The sequence below is a fragment of the Miniopterus schreibersii genome (genome assembly GCF_964146895.1).
Source record: "Miniopterus schreibersii genome assembly, chromosome: 9".
Taxonomy (NCBI): domain Eukaryota; kingdom Metazoa; phylum Chordata; class Mammalia; order Chiroptera; family Miniopteridae; genus Miniopterus; species Miniopterus schreibersii.
In genome coordinates this window covers 77,641,158-77,657,839 of record NC_138118.1, presented here as the reverse complement: position 1 = coordinate 77,657,839, position 16,682 = coordinate 77,641,158, and the positions used below count along the sequence as shown (strand labels likewise).

Sequence of the window (16,682 nt, the reverse complement as noted above, 5' to 3'; positions counted from 1 at the left end):
TGTATGGGGCTCTCTGATGGGTCAGGTACTGTGCTAGGCCTGAGGATGCCCGGTAAGACAAGATTCCTGCCCTCAAGTGGAACACCGTTTAGCATAAGAGAACAAATAATGAGTTCCTCCAGATGAGCCCTGTCGAAGTGTCATCTACCAAACCCAGCAACGGCGCAAGGGCAGAGGTAGAGAAAAGAAAGGAAGGAGAGTAGAACAGAGACTATGGGCCATTTTTGATGTTCTTTCAAATTAGCATACCAGTCCCTTTGAAATGACACAGTGGGGGGGGGTGGAGGGAGGGGGGAGAGAGGGAGGGAGAGATTGATAGAGAATGAATAGAATGTAGTTTACTGGTAGCTGATGAGGACCACCACCAGGAGACAGGATATAAAAAGTAGGTCTTCAAAGTTAATGTTTCCAAAATTTGCTTTGGAGCAAATATCCTATTAGCAAAGCCTTAATAATTTAGCTCTCATTGAATTCCCAAATATACTCAAACTGTCAAAACTAACACTTAGGATTATCTTTGTCCAATGATTATTCTGTTGGACAAATTAGAAACTAGAGATAAGCAAAAGAAAGAAAAACCAGATGTAATTCCATCGTCTAGAAGTTGCCATAGTTGACACTGTGATCTCTCTTGCTCAATCGATCTATTTTTTATGCGGAGGGTAAGGGTTAGAAATTTGTTTTAAAAAATTAAATGTGTATAATATAAGAAGTAAAAAGAAGAAAGAAAAACCTATTACCTAAACTCATCAGCATGAGATGGTCACCAAACTATTAACTGTAGTTTATATCATAAGCAAACCTTATGGGGATTATATAGATTATATATGCAACTTTGTATCTAAGCAAACTGAGTCATTTTCCTATAAGAGCCTACATTTTATTTTATGACTTGTTTTTCTCTCTGAATTCTAAGTCTTTAACTACTGTGGTACAAAATACCAGTTTGTTCTCATTTTCAATGACCACCTAATATTTCATTTTATGTGGCATTCTTTATTTAAACACTCCTCTATAGAGGATATTGGGCTAGTTTTGATTTTTCACACCTCTTTATAACCACCTTAGGATAACTTTCTAGAGGGCATACACAGGTCAGAAGGTAAGCACTCACCTAAGGTTCTTGATAAACATTGTTATATTGCCTTCAGAAAGCAGTGTGTATCCTTGCCAACGTTAGATTATATCATCTCTTAAACCTCCATCACTGTAATAACTCACTTGTTTATTTCAGTATAATTTATACTACTTTTTAAATTTTTTATTGACTCTATTGGGGTGACATTGATTAATAAAGTTATATAGGTTTCAGGTGTACAATTCTATAATACATCATCTATATACTGTATTATGTGTTCACCAACCCAAGTCCAGTCTTCTTCCATCACCATTTATCCCCTCTTTCCTCTGATAATCACCATACTGTTGGTTGTCTATGAGTAAATTTGTATTTCTTAGATTACTACCAAGATTGAAAATTGCTTCATCTACATTATCTTACTGAGGAAAATTCCTACTTACATCTTTGTTTATGCCTAAATTTTCTCACATTGGGAGATATTCCGAACACATAAAATGTATAGAAAATAGCACCAAAATATCTATTCCTTGTAGCCACCCACCAGCTCTATTAAAATATAACATTTTACCATAGTTACTTCAGATTTTTTTTTTTAATCCTCCCAGAATTAGCCAGGATCCTAAATTTGGTGTTAATATTTTCCATTGCATATTTTTGTGCTTTTACTTTGTATATACATTATGAATGCATAACAAATGTGGCTAAAGTTACTATATATTTTATCTATTGCGTGTACCCAACTATGATTTGTTTGGCCCCACCTTTACTTGTGATATGTTTCACTGCATTTAAATCACCATTATTTTATTGAAAAAATTTTGCATCTATATTTGTAAGTGAAATTTATCAATTTCTATGTGCCATTTTAGTCACATTTGATGTCAAGTTTTTAAAAAGTCTAAAAGGAACTGGAAATTGTACAAATGTTTACATTTTCTGGAAGATTTATAGAGAAGAGCAATTATCTCGAAAAAAATTTAAAAATCTGGTCACACAACAATTTTGTTTTTGTTGTTGTTGCTCATTGTACTTCGAGGTATTTTTGATAAATTTAATTCCTGTTTGTTTCTCTTCCTGTGGTGTTGGTTTGCTTAGCCTTTATGTTACTTTGTTAACTTTTTGGTTTTAAATATATATGGATACATAAATATTGGTAATATAATACCAATGTGAATTTGGTAATATATAAATATATATATTTTTCTAAAATACCATCCATATTAAGTATCTCTGGCTTTAATTACATTAGTTGTACTGATGTTTCCTTATAATTTAAAAATGGATTTTGCATATTATAGAATTTATTTTCTATATCAGTGGTTATATGTCATTTCTAAAATTTTAGTTTGATTATCCAATTTTGTGTGTGTTCATCTTCTCTTTTATTGACAGCTTTGCCTTTTTCTTACACAAAAGAATCAAAACTAGTGCTTTGATTTTAGTTATCAAATCTTTAGTTTTCTATTAATTTTAATTTATTTATCAACCTCTATCTTCTTGTTATGCTTATTTTATTGTTTTTATGATTATTTCTTGAGGCAGATACTTAGTTTATTTTGTTTTTTTCTTTGCTTGATAATAAAAACAATTAATGCTATGAATTTGCCTCAGATCACTGTTTTTTTTCCAATTCTCTAATTTTAAATGAAATGCTTATTATTATTCAAATGATCCTCATTTATAATTTTAGCTTAGCATTTTCTGCACTTGGAGGACTCAGTCCCCAAGTTCTGGATTTGGCATTTTGTCTTGTTTGTTTGGAGGAGGAAAGTGTTGCTTATATTTTTATTATTGCATTTAAATATTACTACATTTATATCTATGACAAAGTGACCTATACAACATGTGTGAGAGAGTGTGTGTGTGTAAAGAATCAATGAAATAATTTTTGCATTTACAAATTTTTAGACATTTTAATAAATATTTCTAGAACACTGGCAAAAAATACTTATTTCAGTATTTTTCTATTAAGCGCATTACCAATTATAATAATATCTTTTCTATCATCTTTTATTATTTCCTGTTTGACCTGTAAAAGAGGAGAGGAATATTAAAGTCTCCTAATTTGGGGGGAGATATTGGTCAAAGGGTACAAAGTAGCAGTTATGTGGGTTGAGTAAGTCTAGAGATCTAAGGTACAACATGATGGTTATAGTCAATAATGCTGTATTAAATATTGGAAATTTGGGAAGAGATATTTCAGGTTCACTCATCACATACATACACAAAAGGGTAACTATGTGAAGAGATGATATGTTAATTAGCTTGGCTACAGTAATTATTTCACTGCTCATATGCACATCAAATCATCATATGATATGTCATTTTTATTAAAAATTTTTAAACATTAAAAAATAAAAGGAGCACAAAAGTTTGGACTGATTGTTACGGGGAATGGGGCAGTAAATTAACAACAAAATGTCCCATTTTTATTGTGCTAATTTCCTATAGCATTGCCAGAATTTTTTGCTAAGCAGTGTTATGAAAATAACATATGCACATGGTAACAAAAGAAAAGAAAAAGATGCCAATTAATTTTAAAAACATGTTCATTTCCCTTCTGTTTGGGTATAACCATTAACGGTTCTTTATATATTCTTCTAGGTGCATTCTACCTAAAGGCACCTGAGGACCCAAAACTGGCAGAGAATGGAGAAGACTTCAGCACTACAAAAGGAATGGCACTGGATGAGTTTCTCGTGTTTTGAAAGTCTTTTAGCCCAGGGGCGGGCTCTCATTGACATCATAATTTTTAACAAATTACAGAAATTAGCAGTCTTACTAGCTAGAAGAATCAAGAGACAGTTTGGGGCAATGACAAACAGACAAACAGGGAGACTGAATTCTGGTCATATGACAAACTGGAAATATTATTATCAAACTGGACATTTTGAAGTCAGAAATGCAGCTGTTGAGAAGCGGTACATGGAAAGTCTGAAGAAAAGGTAGAGAGAGGGAAAGGGGCTTTCCTCCCCAAATAAAACAGGTGGCACTGTCATTCTGAGTTCCTCCATTAGGCCAACCTTCACCCATATTGCTTTGCTCTCTAAATTTGAGATTAAATGTAGATGAGTGCTTTTGCCTAACTTCCCAAATCATTTTTTGGAATGATTGGGGCGACTTATGTGATATCAACAGGCCTCTCAGTTGAATGTCAAGGAAGGCAGCTCTGATTGGCAAGGGAACCTCCAGCTTCATTGAGAAGCATTCAATTAGATGGAAAACAGATGCTTATTTTTATCTTATAAACCTCGATGCAGGTTATGTGGTAATTACTTCAAAGAGCAGGATCACAATTTATGTAATCAGCAGGACCCTATAATTACTGATGCATAATTTCCAAACAGCATTTAGCAGAATGAGGCCCATACATACACTTTGTAATGAAAAAAGATGTGTTTGACACCACACTAAATTAAATGAAAAATTAGCATACTTTCTTCCAGGAAATACACCGGCTTCGTCTGCTTTATTTTGCTCCACTAATCCCTGCCTACCCTTAGCTGCGTTACAGGATTATGGAGGTGCTGAGTCACAGTGAAAGCTGAGCAAGGGCATAGGAACCAGGAGAGAAAGACGGCCCTCTCTGCCGTCTGGGATAATAGAAGATCACTCTAAGAGATGATCTGGAAAGCTACATCTGGACAACTTGCTTCCCCCAAAAGATTTACTGAAGGTCGTATAATCACTTAATTTAGGATATAAGTAAGTGCTGGCAGAGAACTTAGAAATGATCTGTACTTATCTCTTTATAACAGGTAAAAAATTGAGGCCCAGTAACATGACATGAATTGTACGATATCAAGCATTTGGCAGTAGAAATAAGAAAGTGTTCAGCCAGTTAGTCCCAGTCCTATGTGAAGTCCATTCCACTATCCTGGTGGCTCATATAGAGTTAATGGTAGACGAGCTACAGACGACCTTAGCCCCACCGATACTGAACATTTCTGCAGTGAGTATTTTGAAATTTGCATGTACATTTGCATCGCTAGTAAATTTTTACAGTAGCAGGTAGAAAACGCGGTAGTAGACAGTCGTGTAATGGGTATAGCATCTCCTGGTAATAATTTAATTTCTCTATTTCAAGCAAGTTGAGTAGCAGTTACTTTCGTTCTCTGCCTGAAAGACCATTGATGAAATCGCTGAGTTCTTACCTCCAGTTCCTGAAGTCAGGTCAGGAGGACCGCCAGTCTCCTCTTCAAAGCTCTGCACCTGAGACAGCAGAATGCGTCAAACTCATCAGAGATGCTCTCGTAATAAATTCACTTCATTTATGGAATCAACATCTAGCGAGCGCCTACTGCCTACTGCTACAAGGATCAACAAGGATTTCTGAGCTCAAACGCTTACAGTCTGCTGAAGTCAGGTGGCGTGGACAAGACACTCAAAATAAGGATTCCGAGAACTAAGGGGGTTCAGGGGAGGGAAGGGGGAAGATCACTCCCGGGGGAGGAACAGAGGCCCTGCCCGAAACATGTGGCATTTGAACTAAACTGAAATAATAAGAATATTGTTATTGTGGATTTTTTTTCTCCCAAATAGCTTTAAATATATGTGGAGAAAGTAAGTTATTTCCCATATTTAATTTTAGCTCTCTATGGGATTTATTTATGACTTGGTAAATTTATGAATAGCAGTTCAGAAAATTTATAACTGGGTTCCTACGTAAAGCTTAGCTCAAAGAAAGTTTGATTTCCAAACTGATAAAGCAGAATTTATTTTTAAAAAATATTTAAGCAATTTAATGAATACTGATTTACTGATGAAAATAAAATTATTGTTAAAACAAAGAAAAAGTATTGCTTACTATAGAACCTTAATAAATATGAGAAGTTAAAGAATGTATGAACTCAGTTACTGTTAATGTTTTAGAGTGTGTCTGTGCAAGTTTTCTTTTTAATACATTCATTCTGGATATAGTTATGTAGTCATTTTTTCACTCAAAATTTGGAAGAACTTTGTTCTGACATCATAAAATTTGTCTGAAAACACCATCTGTAATGACTGCACAATAGGCCACATTTTAAAGGTACATTAATTTCCTTAATGAGTTTCCTAAATTGAATGTTTTCTAAATTTTGCAAATAGAAATAATGCTGGGATGAACCTATTTCTACGTGTTATATTTATTTGAGATTGGTGTGTGAATATTGAAGGTTGAGTCAGAGGACACAAGCATTTTAAACACTGAGATGACCTTTATCTCAGGAGTAAACAGAGGACCCTGAGAACATACCTCAGCAACGTAAGAAGAAATATTCGTTCAAAAGAAGTTACTTTATATTGTAATTAATTCAACATACTTCTTAACATTATTTTCATTGCTTTTGTAACTGAAACTAGTGTGCATCACAAGAGTGTCAAATAGAATAAGAGAAGTATTTCGCTGTGACCATTCTCATGGGGAAAACTCCATTTAATGCAATGCAAATATGTAGCCGTCTATTAAAGAAAGGAAAAAGCCCCCATCATTTAAAATGGAAACCAGTGGTATTCCTGGTTATTTTGCCTGAGCCAAACTAAATAAATTTTTAAAAAGTAAAAGTAAAGAAATCATTAAAGCGTTTGAAACATTTCCCGCCTACCAGAGCCTATCAGAGTGCCTCACAGCACAGGGTCCGAGGCAGGGCGGCTGACCCTGGGATTTGCATGTAAATACCCTGCCTCACTTCTGGATAATTTAATATGAAAGCTGCAGGGGGAGGGGGAATCCCTGCTCTTCTGTACTTTCTTTGTACTAATATCAAAGAATAGAGAAATCAGTGAAAATGTGCATATATATATGTTTTTGTTTCTTTAAAAGACTGAAGTGCAGGTGAGATGTCATCTAAATAGGGTGAAAATGAGCATGAATTGAGAAGGCGGCGAAATGGGGGTCAAACTATGTGACTATCAATAAATCCTAAAGTGAACTAACAAAATACTGGTCTCATAAAAATAAAAACCAAACCACCCTACTGCTCTGTATAGGGCCCCACATTCGTCATCCTGGGGGAAATATTTCCAAGACATGTGCCCTTGATGACCTGGTCCTTGAGGAGCTGGTGGAGGGGGAGATGTCACACACACACACACACACACACACACACACACACACACACACACACACTCTCTCTCTCTCTCTCTCTCTCTCTCTCTCTCTCTCTCTCTCCCTGCCCAGGCTGTGAGATTACAGAGCAGGAATTTCACAGAGTGGGAGGTAGTTGAACTGACCCTCAGCGAAGGTGAAATGTGGAAAGTCAGAGTAGATAAAAGCATCCTGAGATGCTTTTATCAGTGAGCAACTGCAACGTCAGAAATGACCTGTGGGTTCAATTGTGAGCAAAGCGATGGGAGAAAGCAAAGGCCAGTTTCATAGGCATTCAGTTCTGCCTGAAGCAACTAGAATGACCTTAAATGTCCTGGAGTAAGCAGGAGTGTGGAGCAGTAAGACCTGCTGCCGAGGGCCGGACGGATGAAGGGGTTAGATGAGGGCTGGGAGGCAGAGCTGCCTCCATGAGGGTATCTCCCCTAGAACCTGAGCACCAGGTATGACACTGACCTCTTCCATTTCGAAGGATTCCGGTGCTTCCCTCGCACCAGACAAGTTCTTGAGCTTGCCGGCCTGAATCAAGCTTTCCTTTCGAGCTCTGTCCTTGCCTGATCCCTCGGGCACATGGGAGGGAGGAGCCTGATGGGCCAGTGTGGCTGAGTAAGGCCACCGCCTTTTCAGAAGAGCTCGGGGAGGATGGCTAGGCATCGAGTCATCAGAGGCTTGGAGAGGCCCTTGCTCTGCCAAAGGACACAACGGGCTTTGGTCAAGGGTGTCTGTCACGGCTGGTAACCTTGCAGAGGGGGTGGAAAAATGTTTCCTCTTCTTGAAAGACTCTGACACATCGGAACTCCTGTTTCTCCTGAGGCTCGGCTTGGAGGCCCTCCTGAAAAGTTCGCCCATTCTTCTCTGATGCTCCTGGGCTCCACGCGTGGAGGTTCCTTGAGCACTTTCCTCTCTGTCTTTCTCGTCGGCTTTGCTCTGCATGGTGTTAACATCACTGAGCAAAGATGAGAAGGCATTGGCCACATGATCCAGGATTTCCAGCTGTTGGAAACGGCCTGAACAACATAGAAAATGCAGTTTTTAGGCTGGGTCTTAGTAATGAAACTGCATAAGGTGGTCAAAACTGAAGAGGCTGGTTAACACACAATTTTCAAGATGGGAAGGACTAAGCTCCTGAAACTCAATTTTCCCCCCTCTACATGCTACTAGTTATAGTGGAGGTGACTCCCCTACGTAATGAGACATCCCTGTGTTATGGGGAAAGTGAATACCTTTCATATTTAGTTGTACACGCATAACTAGATTCATATATGTCAAAAGTTAATTATGTGTTAATCCATAAAATCAACAGGCAAAGATGATCTTGAGTTTAACCTTATGAATTAAACTAAATGTCAAAAAGTGAACCCAGGTCTTTCATACAAGATGAACTTGACTTTCTTCCAGCCCTTTACGCAGTAGTTATCCTCACGCTCACCTCCATCTATTGTCACCTGAGAGTGTGGAAAGATCATGGCGCATGGGGTCAGAGGGCCTGGATCCAAATTCCAGGTCTACCAATCACTGAAAGTGTGACTGCAAAGTAAGTGAATTAATAGATATATGCTGCTTAGCCCTGTGCCAGCCACACAGTAAATGGTCAGTTTCTTCATCTGGAGAATGGGGGTAATAATACCTGTCTTAAATGTCTCTCACATCTGTTGTAAAGAGCACAATGTTATGTAAGTACCAGTTGTTGAAATTTTAAGTGTGCATGACTCAGGAAGGATATACACTGTCTTCAGTCTCTTAAGATAGTCACTAACGTGACAACCCATCTGCCTTTCCAAACAGACCAGCTTCTTAACTTGTAAGTCTTTTTGGATGATCTGGCGTCAATCCTTTGGGCAATATGCAAATGTTGACCTAATTAGCATATGGGGAGATCTAATGCAACAAGGGCTGATTTGGGGGCACATTACCACTTTGAAAAAAATGGGAAAACTATTTTTGATATCACCAATACTAAAAACAATGGTAATGGAAACAGCACATTTTGTTTTTATGACACAGCTTTCTCTCGACGCCAGTGATCACAAGGGGGGCTGCACAGCTCAGTGATGCGGAAGGCCACGTGCGTAGGGAAAGATGCTGTTGTGATGTTGTGAACAACACAATAGCATCCTTCCCCACCACCTATCATCCTTCTACTCTAAAAACTGTGAGGGGCTTCTCACAGAGGACTGGAATATTCGTTCAAGACCTGGAGGAAATCTTGGATTATAGATGTTTTCAGAAGCATTCTACTTACATCTCACCCTTAAATTCAACTTTAGTTGAAACTACATCTCTTTTAACAGCCCAAGGGTACAACTGAATCCTAATTCCACTTCTATGATTGTTTTAACACCCATCCTATAGCAGATTTTTATACTTAGACTAAGACAAAAACCTATCAATTTAATTGGTTCGGTCAATTCAGAGAGCTCAGTAGGATGACATATTGGAGGAGTGGGTTTGTTTGTTTTGCCTTTGGGTAGATGGGACAATGAATGAACCAACTGATTCTCATTCCCTCAAGTATTGACTTTGAATGAGACATACTTTTCCTTTCCAGCTTTAGAAAAGCCAACTAATTTTATTATTCCTTGTTTATGTGACCTTCCCAGCTTTCTTGAATGAAAAGTGTACTGGTAAGTATTGAGTGAGAATAGTTACCTTGCACTATTAGCAACATGTTAAGTGGTGGAAATAAGAGCAGGCAGGCAATCATATGACCAGGGGCCAACTCCTGCCTCCTCTATGATCCCCGTGTCAATTTTATCTGTAAATGTTGACTTTACAGATCAGCTTAAATACTCCTCAGATATTGATAAGTGCTATTATTTTCCCCAAATAAAGAACTGATCAAAGAACTTGGCATGTCCATGTGACTTGGAGGAGAAGACAGCGTCGCTGGGATTCAGACGCCACGAGATCCTCACTTACCATACAAGTTAGGGTTCTCGATGTCCATTCGCTGCTTCTGAGCTTCAAGGAAAACGCAGATATTGATTCCTCTGGCTGCTGAGTCACAATCTAGGAACCTGGTTGGAACTTTTGTGCAGATGTCGGGCTCGTCAGCACCAAACCCCAGATCCAACAGAATCTCCACTGGATCTTTTTCCCAAAATTCCAGCCATTCAGGAATGCTGCAATGAAAAATATGAGTCACAAAAACATACATGCGTTACAGTTTGCACGCTGGCTTTATAAATAGTAACATATTCTATGTATCTTTTGGTATCTTGGGGTTTTTTCTCCTAAAAATATGACTTCGAGATCATAAGTTAGTGTGATCACACACATACACATATATGTATACACACACACACACGCCACCTATTCCCTTTGCCACTGCATAGAATTCCATAAAAGGGGAGCCAATAATTTCTCTGACCATGTGCCCACTGACAAATATTTAGCTTGTTTCACTGACCCTTTTATACTCTTCTTGCAAGTCGGAGCTTAGAAATCCTTATGCATCCTCTCACCCACCCATTCGCAAATTTCTCAAGTGCCTACGTATAATTTCACAGGCTCCACAGTCGCCCAGGATGGTTTTCCCGGGGCGACGCGCCTGGGAGCACCTACCTTTGCGGTATACTCACGGCAGAATGGCACGAGTTGAAGCTGGTCCCTCGGGACAGGCTGGGCGTTTCTGAGCACTGGTGCAGAGATCTACGGGGGGGAGGGGAGCAACGATGTGACGGCCTATTGAGACAGTGCCCTGGGAGGTGGCTGCGAGTTTTCCCCCCAGCCCACGTTCACATTTCCTCGTCATTTCTGGAGGGGCCACGCCGCTGAAGAGGGCGGGCACGGGCGGAGGGGCGGCTCCTGCCTCCGAGGGGACTGTGCTGCAGGAGGTGTCAGGTGCCCGCCAGTGCTCATTATGAAGGCGACAGAATGTCTCACTTTTGACAGATGGCAGATCACCAGGGAACCTTTGAGGGACGCTCTTTGCTAGGTACCGACTTTTGGGACGAAGTTAACATCATGTGATAAAAGAGGCAGAGGGGGCAGCCACTGAGGTGGCTCTGCGTTCATTCTCATCAGGAAGGACGTCCCCGGGCATGGTGAGCGACCCCCGATGCTGTCCCCAGGCTCCTGTGGCCAACTGCACGCAACAGTAACACACTCCTTTACTGCTGCAAAAGCCAGCGTCCCCCTACCCGAAGAGGCCCGCACTGCAGGCCATTGGAAAGCAGTTCCGAACAGAAGGAAACGTTGCCATATTATAGTTGGCTTGCAGGCAGCTCAGCGAAACCATAGCTGCATCGAGCTTCATCCAGCACACTAGCCAGTTGGCACAACATCGGCATTTATCAAAGAACACAATGTGGGTAACTGTTTTCCCAGGGAGGCAAGGTACCCTGCGTGGGCAGCTGAATTTGCCTTGGCCCTGGCCCTGAGCGAGCATAGCTGGGCCCGCCTCTGTGTTCAGTCCCTTCTCTGCACTGAGGCTCCGAAAGCGTGTGTTTCTGAATGACGAAGACCCCGTTTAATAGACAGCTGAGCTCGCTGGGAGCCTTGAGGGCGGCAGGAGGTGGCCTCTCACTCACTGCTTTGCCCCGTTTGTGACAGGCCAGCCGTCGCTTCTGTTTCACTCGGGGTTTGAGGGTCACATCTCATTTTGTAAAGCTCAGCCGAGCTCCCCAAACCGTGCTGGCCTTGAAGCCAGGAGAAGCCAGGGGTCGTCGGGCTTCTAATCAGGCCACGGGAGCACGGGAGTCACTAACCTGGGCTCTCAGTTTCCTCTTGGACAAAACGAGCTGCCTGAGGACGTCTGTGGTCCCTGTGGCTCTACGATGACTAACCCTTCGAGAGGGGAAAACTGTGATGAAGGAGCGCGTCTGGTGTGGATTCATAGGAGGCGGGGATACAGTGTTGACCGTTTGATTTTCACCTGATTGGAATTATCCTGAAAATGCAAGAGCGGCTGACGTGTGGGGAACAGAGTTCCCGACCTCCAAAAGCTCACGGTCTAGTTCAGTGCTGCTCAAACTAGAGCGTGCCCAGACCACCCGAAGGCCTTGCAGAAACACCAGTTTCTGAGCTCTGCCCTAGATTTCCTAACACAAAGTGTCCGAGGTGGGGATCAAAAATGTGTCCTGTTAAAGTCTCGGGTGATGTGAATGCTGCTGCTCGGGACCACATTGAGACCTAGTCTATCCTCAAATGAAGAGACTCTCACTGCTTTCCACCTAAGGCTGGAAATTATAATTATTCAATTATAGCATGACAGTCAATAATACCGGCAACAGGAAAATATGAACGTAGCTGCTTTAAGAGCAGGTCCTCATGAACCGTTGAATTCGAGTAGAATGCCATCTGGACACGTCTTCGTGAAATCCCCCCAAGGCCAGCATTTGTTCATTTAACTTGCTCACTCCTTTGTGACATTTTAAGAACCTCTGTTTCTCTCAAGGCCAGTGACAGCATTCTAGGCACTGTGGCTGCACCAGAGACAAGACCCCAAGGGCTATGTCATTATCAAGAAAGCCCCTCGATGCCGCTTCATTTATGAGGGACATGGCTGCAGGGTAGGTGAGAGAAGCGACGCGGGGCCCGCCACCTACCTCATGTAGTCCCTCACGGTCATGTGAACCATTCCTTGTTCGTGCGGACGGACTGCAACAGAAAGGGGGGAGGTGAACTTAGTTTCCCCGGATCTCATGGGACAGTTTCTCACCGTCCAAGCAGCCAACATGCCATTGCCTGGCATGCCTGAGACTGTAGGGGCAGGAGACCCAAGGCATCTCCGTGGCGAGCGGGACGGAAGGGCATGAACGGCGAGACGCTGTGACCAGCACCCGGAGGCACGCGGCCCTGCTCGGCGGGAGGGAAGCCTGCGGCACGTCAAGGGGTCAGCCGCGCCTCCGTGGGGAGCAGCAGTGCTGGCCTCGGGTTTCTAACAACGGGGAGAATTTGATGCTTGGGAAAGAGGTGTTGCCACGAAAGAAGAGTGTGGACAGCAAGGACAAAGCTCAGTGACAGGGCCGGTGGGTGAGATCGGGTGGCATTTGGGGATTCCCTTGCATGGTTGGATAAGTTGAGAGGCAAGGGTGGGAACAGGCAGAAAACCACAGGAAGGACTCAGCATTTATTGAGGGTCTTTCATTCAATTTAATCCTACATCAGCCTTATAATTTAGGACCTACCCTTATTTTTTCAGATGAGAAAGTTGCGACTCACACAAGTTGAGGGATGAGCCCAGATTGCAGTCGAGAGAGGCAGATCCAGGAATTCAGCATCACCGTTATTTCTCGTTATAGCAATAACATTACTATTTATTTAGCATGAACTCTGGGCGAGGCAATGTGCTAAGCATGTTACATGCAGGGTCTCTTTTAATTCGCATAACAAATCCACGGGATAGGTGTTACTAATCCTCACTTAATAGAGGTAAACTGAGGTTCAGAGAGATGAAATAAATTCCAATGACCTGTAGGACGCCACAGCTTATTTTTGTTGGTTGGTGTTAATTTTTCCCTTCAAAATACCATAATGCCAACAGAATGTCTCGTAGCTTATTTAAAAGCCACAAAGAGGAGTTAATATGAAAGGGTCAGGACATGGAAAACCATAGATGGTTCTGGAGCAAACAAGTAAATGTGAGGAAGGGAATGCTGAAGGTCCATTTGCCTGCTTAGTGGTGCTGAGGACAGGACAGAACAGCTAAATGCTGGGTGTCAGGTAGGCCATTTGGGGGCCAGGTGGTATTAAGAAGCTGTGTCCAGACATAACGGTGCAGACATCTGCAGGAGGAAATATCCAGAATATGGGCAAGTTCTCAGAAGGTTCACCAGTCTTCTCACGTCCTCTCACTGTGGCTCTCCTAGGTGCGAATGGGTGACACGTGTAGAACTGGGAAGTGTTGTCACCCTGCATTGCTATGACAATGTGAAGCTTTTCACCATAAGGGAGAGATTACAGGCTGGGAAAAATCTTGGGAAAACAAACCCAAATGATTGAAACACATGAAAGAAGTCTGCAAATAATAAAGGGCTCTTTGGGCTGGAGCCGGAGTTCTTGTCTGGGTAGGGGTCTGTGAATAGATCTCAAGATATCTGTGTATGTCTCTGAATGCTAAATTTTGGGGGTGGATACCCATAATTTTCAGCTGTTTTTAAAAAATATTCTTATTAATTTTTAGAGAGAGAGGAAAGGAGAGAGAGAAACATCGATGTGAGAGAGCAACCTCGATGGGCTGCCTCCTGCATGCCTCCCTCCAGGGATCGAGCCCACAATCCGGGCATGTGCCATGACGAGGAATCGAGCCTGCAACCTTTCGGTGCATGGGACAGTGCCCAACCAACTGAGCCACACCAGCCAGGGCTCAGCTGTTCTTTTTTGAAGGCTCAGTGACCCTGCTGAATGGAAAAGGAACACTTGTCTAAACCGATAAAGACTAGAGGTATATTATTGAGGGGTGAGCAAATAGCAGATTCTTAACTAAGCCCAGAAAACACAAAGACAATTTAAAGAGGCGGTGAGAGAAGAAATAAAATAACCGTTTGCCCTACAAAGCAAATGCAACTCAGTCGGCACAAGAATCGTATGGGGTGAAAATAGAAATCTATGCTAAAGGTTTAAAAATAGAGTAGGGATATATATGGCCTCTGTGCCACCCCCTCCCAGTCCCGCTCCCATAGCAGACATCACCAATCGATTACATCACTTTCTCAGGGAGCTTAGGTAGGCTCTCAAGATATCCAGGAGCAATGAGACGAAGCTGAGTTGCCATCCTGTGTTTAGAATGAACTTCATGAGTGGGGTAGAGGGGGTCAAAGTGGGGAAAAGGGGCATCTGTAATACTTTCAACAATAAAGATACATTTTTAAAAAAAAGAAATTGCTAACTTGAACGAAATATATAACTGCTCATAAAACATTCTAGGGAGCCACTGCCAAGGATGGAATATTGAGGCAAATGATCATTATTATGATACAAATATGACATTTTTCAAATGTTCTCTGTGACATCTGGTGACAGATATTCATGCAAGTCAAAATATCTGACTCAAACCTAAGTACCAAGTTAGGAATGAACTTAGAACCAAAACTCCAGTCTTTTTTGCCCATTACGTCGGTGGTTTTAAAACTCTGGGTTTTAGCAGAGATTCTTTTGCAAGATTCTAATAGTTTACATGGATCAAAAGGGAGTTGTTCTGACGGTGTTGTCCCATCTGCTCTTCCTTCACCCTGTGAGGCACTTCCAAGACCCAGGCCTTGAATCGCATTTGTTCAGCACCAAGTGCCTCACCCGGCGGGCATTGCTAATCCACGGCGGCACCCTTGCTCACTGCACTCAGCTCAGCCTCGGAGCTTCTCTGAGCATAGAGCCATGACCAACTGATGGAAGTCGTCACAGGAGAGAAAGCCTCTTTGCTACTTTATTAAACCACATTATAGATGCAAGCACTGTCTAATTTTTGACAGTCATATTGTAATGATCGATGTCATAATACAGTAAATGAGTTGCCCCAAATGGAAGGTAAAATAAATATCTATCTTAAGCAATTTTTTTCTATTTCTCCCTGGCTCCCTTTCCACCACCCCCACCTCCACCTGCTGCTGTGCAGGAAACTCACAGGGGCAGGTGCCCTCTGCGCCTAGTTAGCTCGTGCAGAGAACCCTGGAGTTTCTGAGCACCTCTCCTCCCCTAAAACATTCTGTGGCTCCGCATGTCCTGCCAGGGCGCCACTCTCGCCCCTGCATGGGTCTTTTCTGGTTGCCTGCGTTGCTCTGGATTTCCTCGGACGTGTGACTGAATCTGTAGTGCGCATCCAGGCAGGGTCTGGCCCTGTGGCCGCAGTGAATTGCTCAGACTGTCAGAGAAGAAGGGATCCATTTTCAGACCCTGATGAGAAGGGTTTGCTCAGCCTGCTGCAAGTTCAAAAACCCTAGCCCTGCAGGCAATCTGGTCATCCAGAAAAATGTGCAGCCTGCAGCCCAAGATTCTCGAGTCAGATACTCCTTGGACCACACCCCACAGCCCTGCTAACCACGCTCAGAAGCAACCTGGTTGCCAGGAAACCAAGGGGAGCCCCAAAGAGGAACAGAAACCCCTAAAGGCAACATGTTTTCTAGGGGATGTGCAAAGTGGAGCCGGCTAGGTCACAAGCCACCGTAAGGCCCGCCATCACTGACCTAGAGGGGATGGCCGGGGTGTCTGAATCCGTCTCCTGAATCCCACCCTCCCTCATGCACTGACACAGCTTTAAATCCTTTGTTAGACTTATACGCTTTCTTCTTGATCTGGTTTAAATGACACAAATGTCTGTCTCCATCTAGTACAGTCACACACATAAGCCTTCTCTGCTGCCAAGCTCAGATTTTGGAGAAAACTAAGCCAGGAAAAAATCAATATGATTTTTTAAAAAATCCACAAGATAAGCCCATTTTAAAAATTGTAATAAAATTATTAAAAATGAATTTGGTTCATCGCTCCATTTCCTTTGTGCATCTCCAGGCTCCTTGGGTCTTGGGGAGCAGTGATTGACCTTCCCAACACGTCTGCCTGGTGGCTGAGAGTCTTGCACAG

General features: G+C 42.1%; 1 protein-coding gene across 1 annotated transcript in view; it reads right to left on the bottom strand.

The window, feature by feature from the left end:
* The window catches only part of ITPRID1 (ITPR interacting domain containing 1), a gene marked incomplete at its 5' end in the record, with an annotated part of 50,140 nt that overhangs the window by 26,688 nt on the left and 6,770 nt on the right, over positions 1–16,682 (bottom strand). The window contains 5 exons of the mRNA XM_081147155.1: positions 5,236–5,293; positions 7,623–8,173; positions 10,086–10,288; positions 10,731–10,817; positions 12,716–12,767. Coding sequence (XP_081003281.1) covers positions 5,236–5,293; positions 7,623–8,173; positions 10,086–10,288; positions 10,731–10,817; positions 12,716–12,767 — 951 coding nt within the window. The remainder of the gene's footprint in view (positions 1–5,235; positions 5,294–7,622; positions 8,174–10,085; positions 10,289–10,730; positions 10,818–12,715; positions 12,768–16,682) is intronic.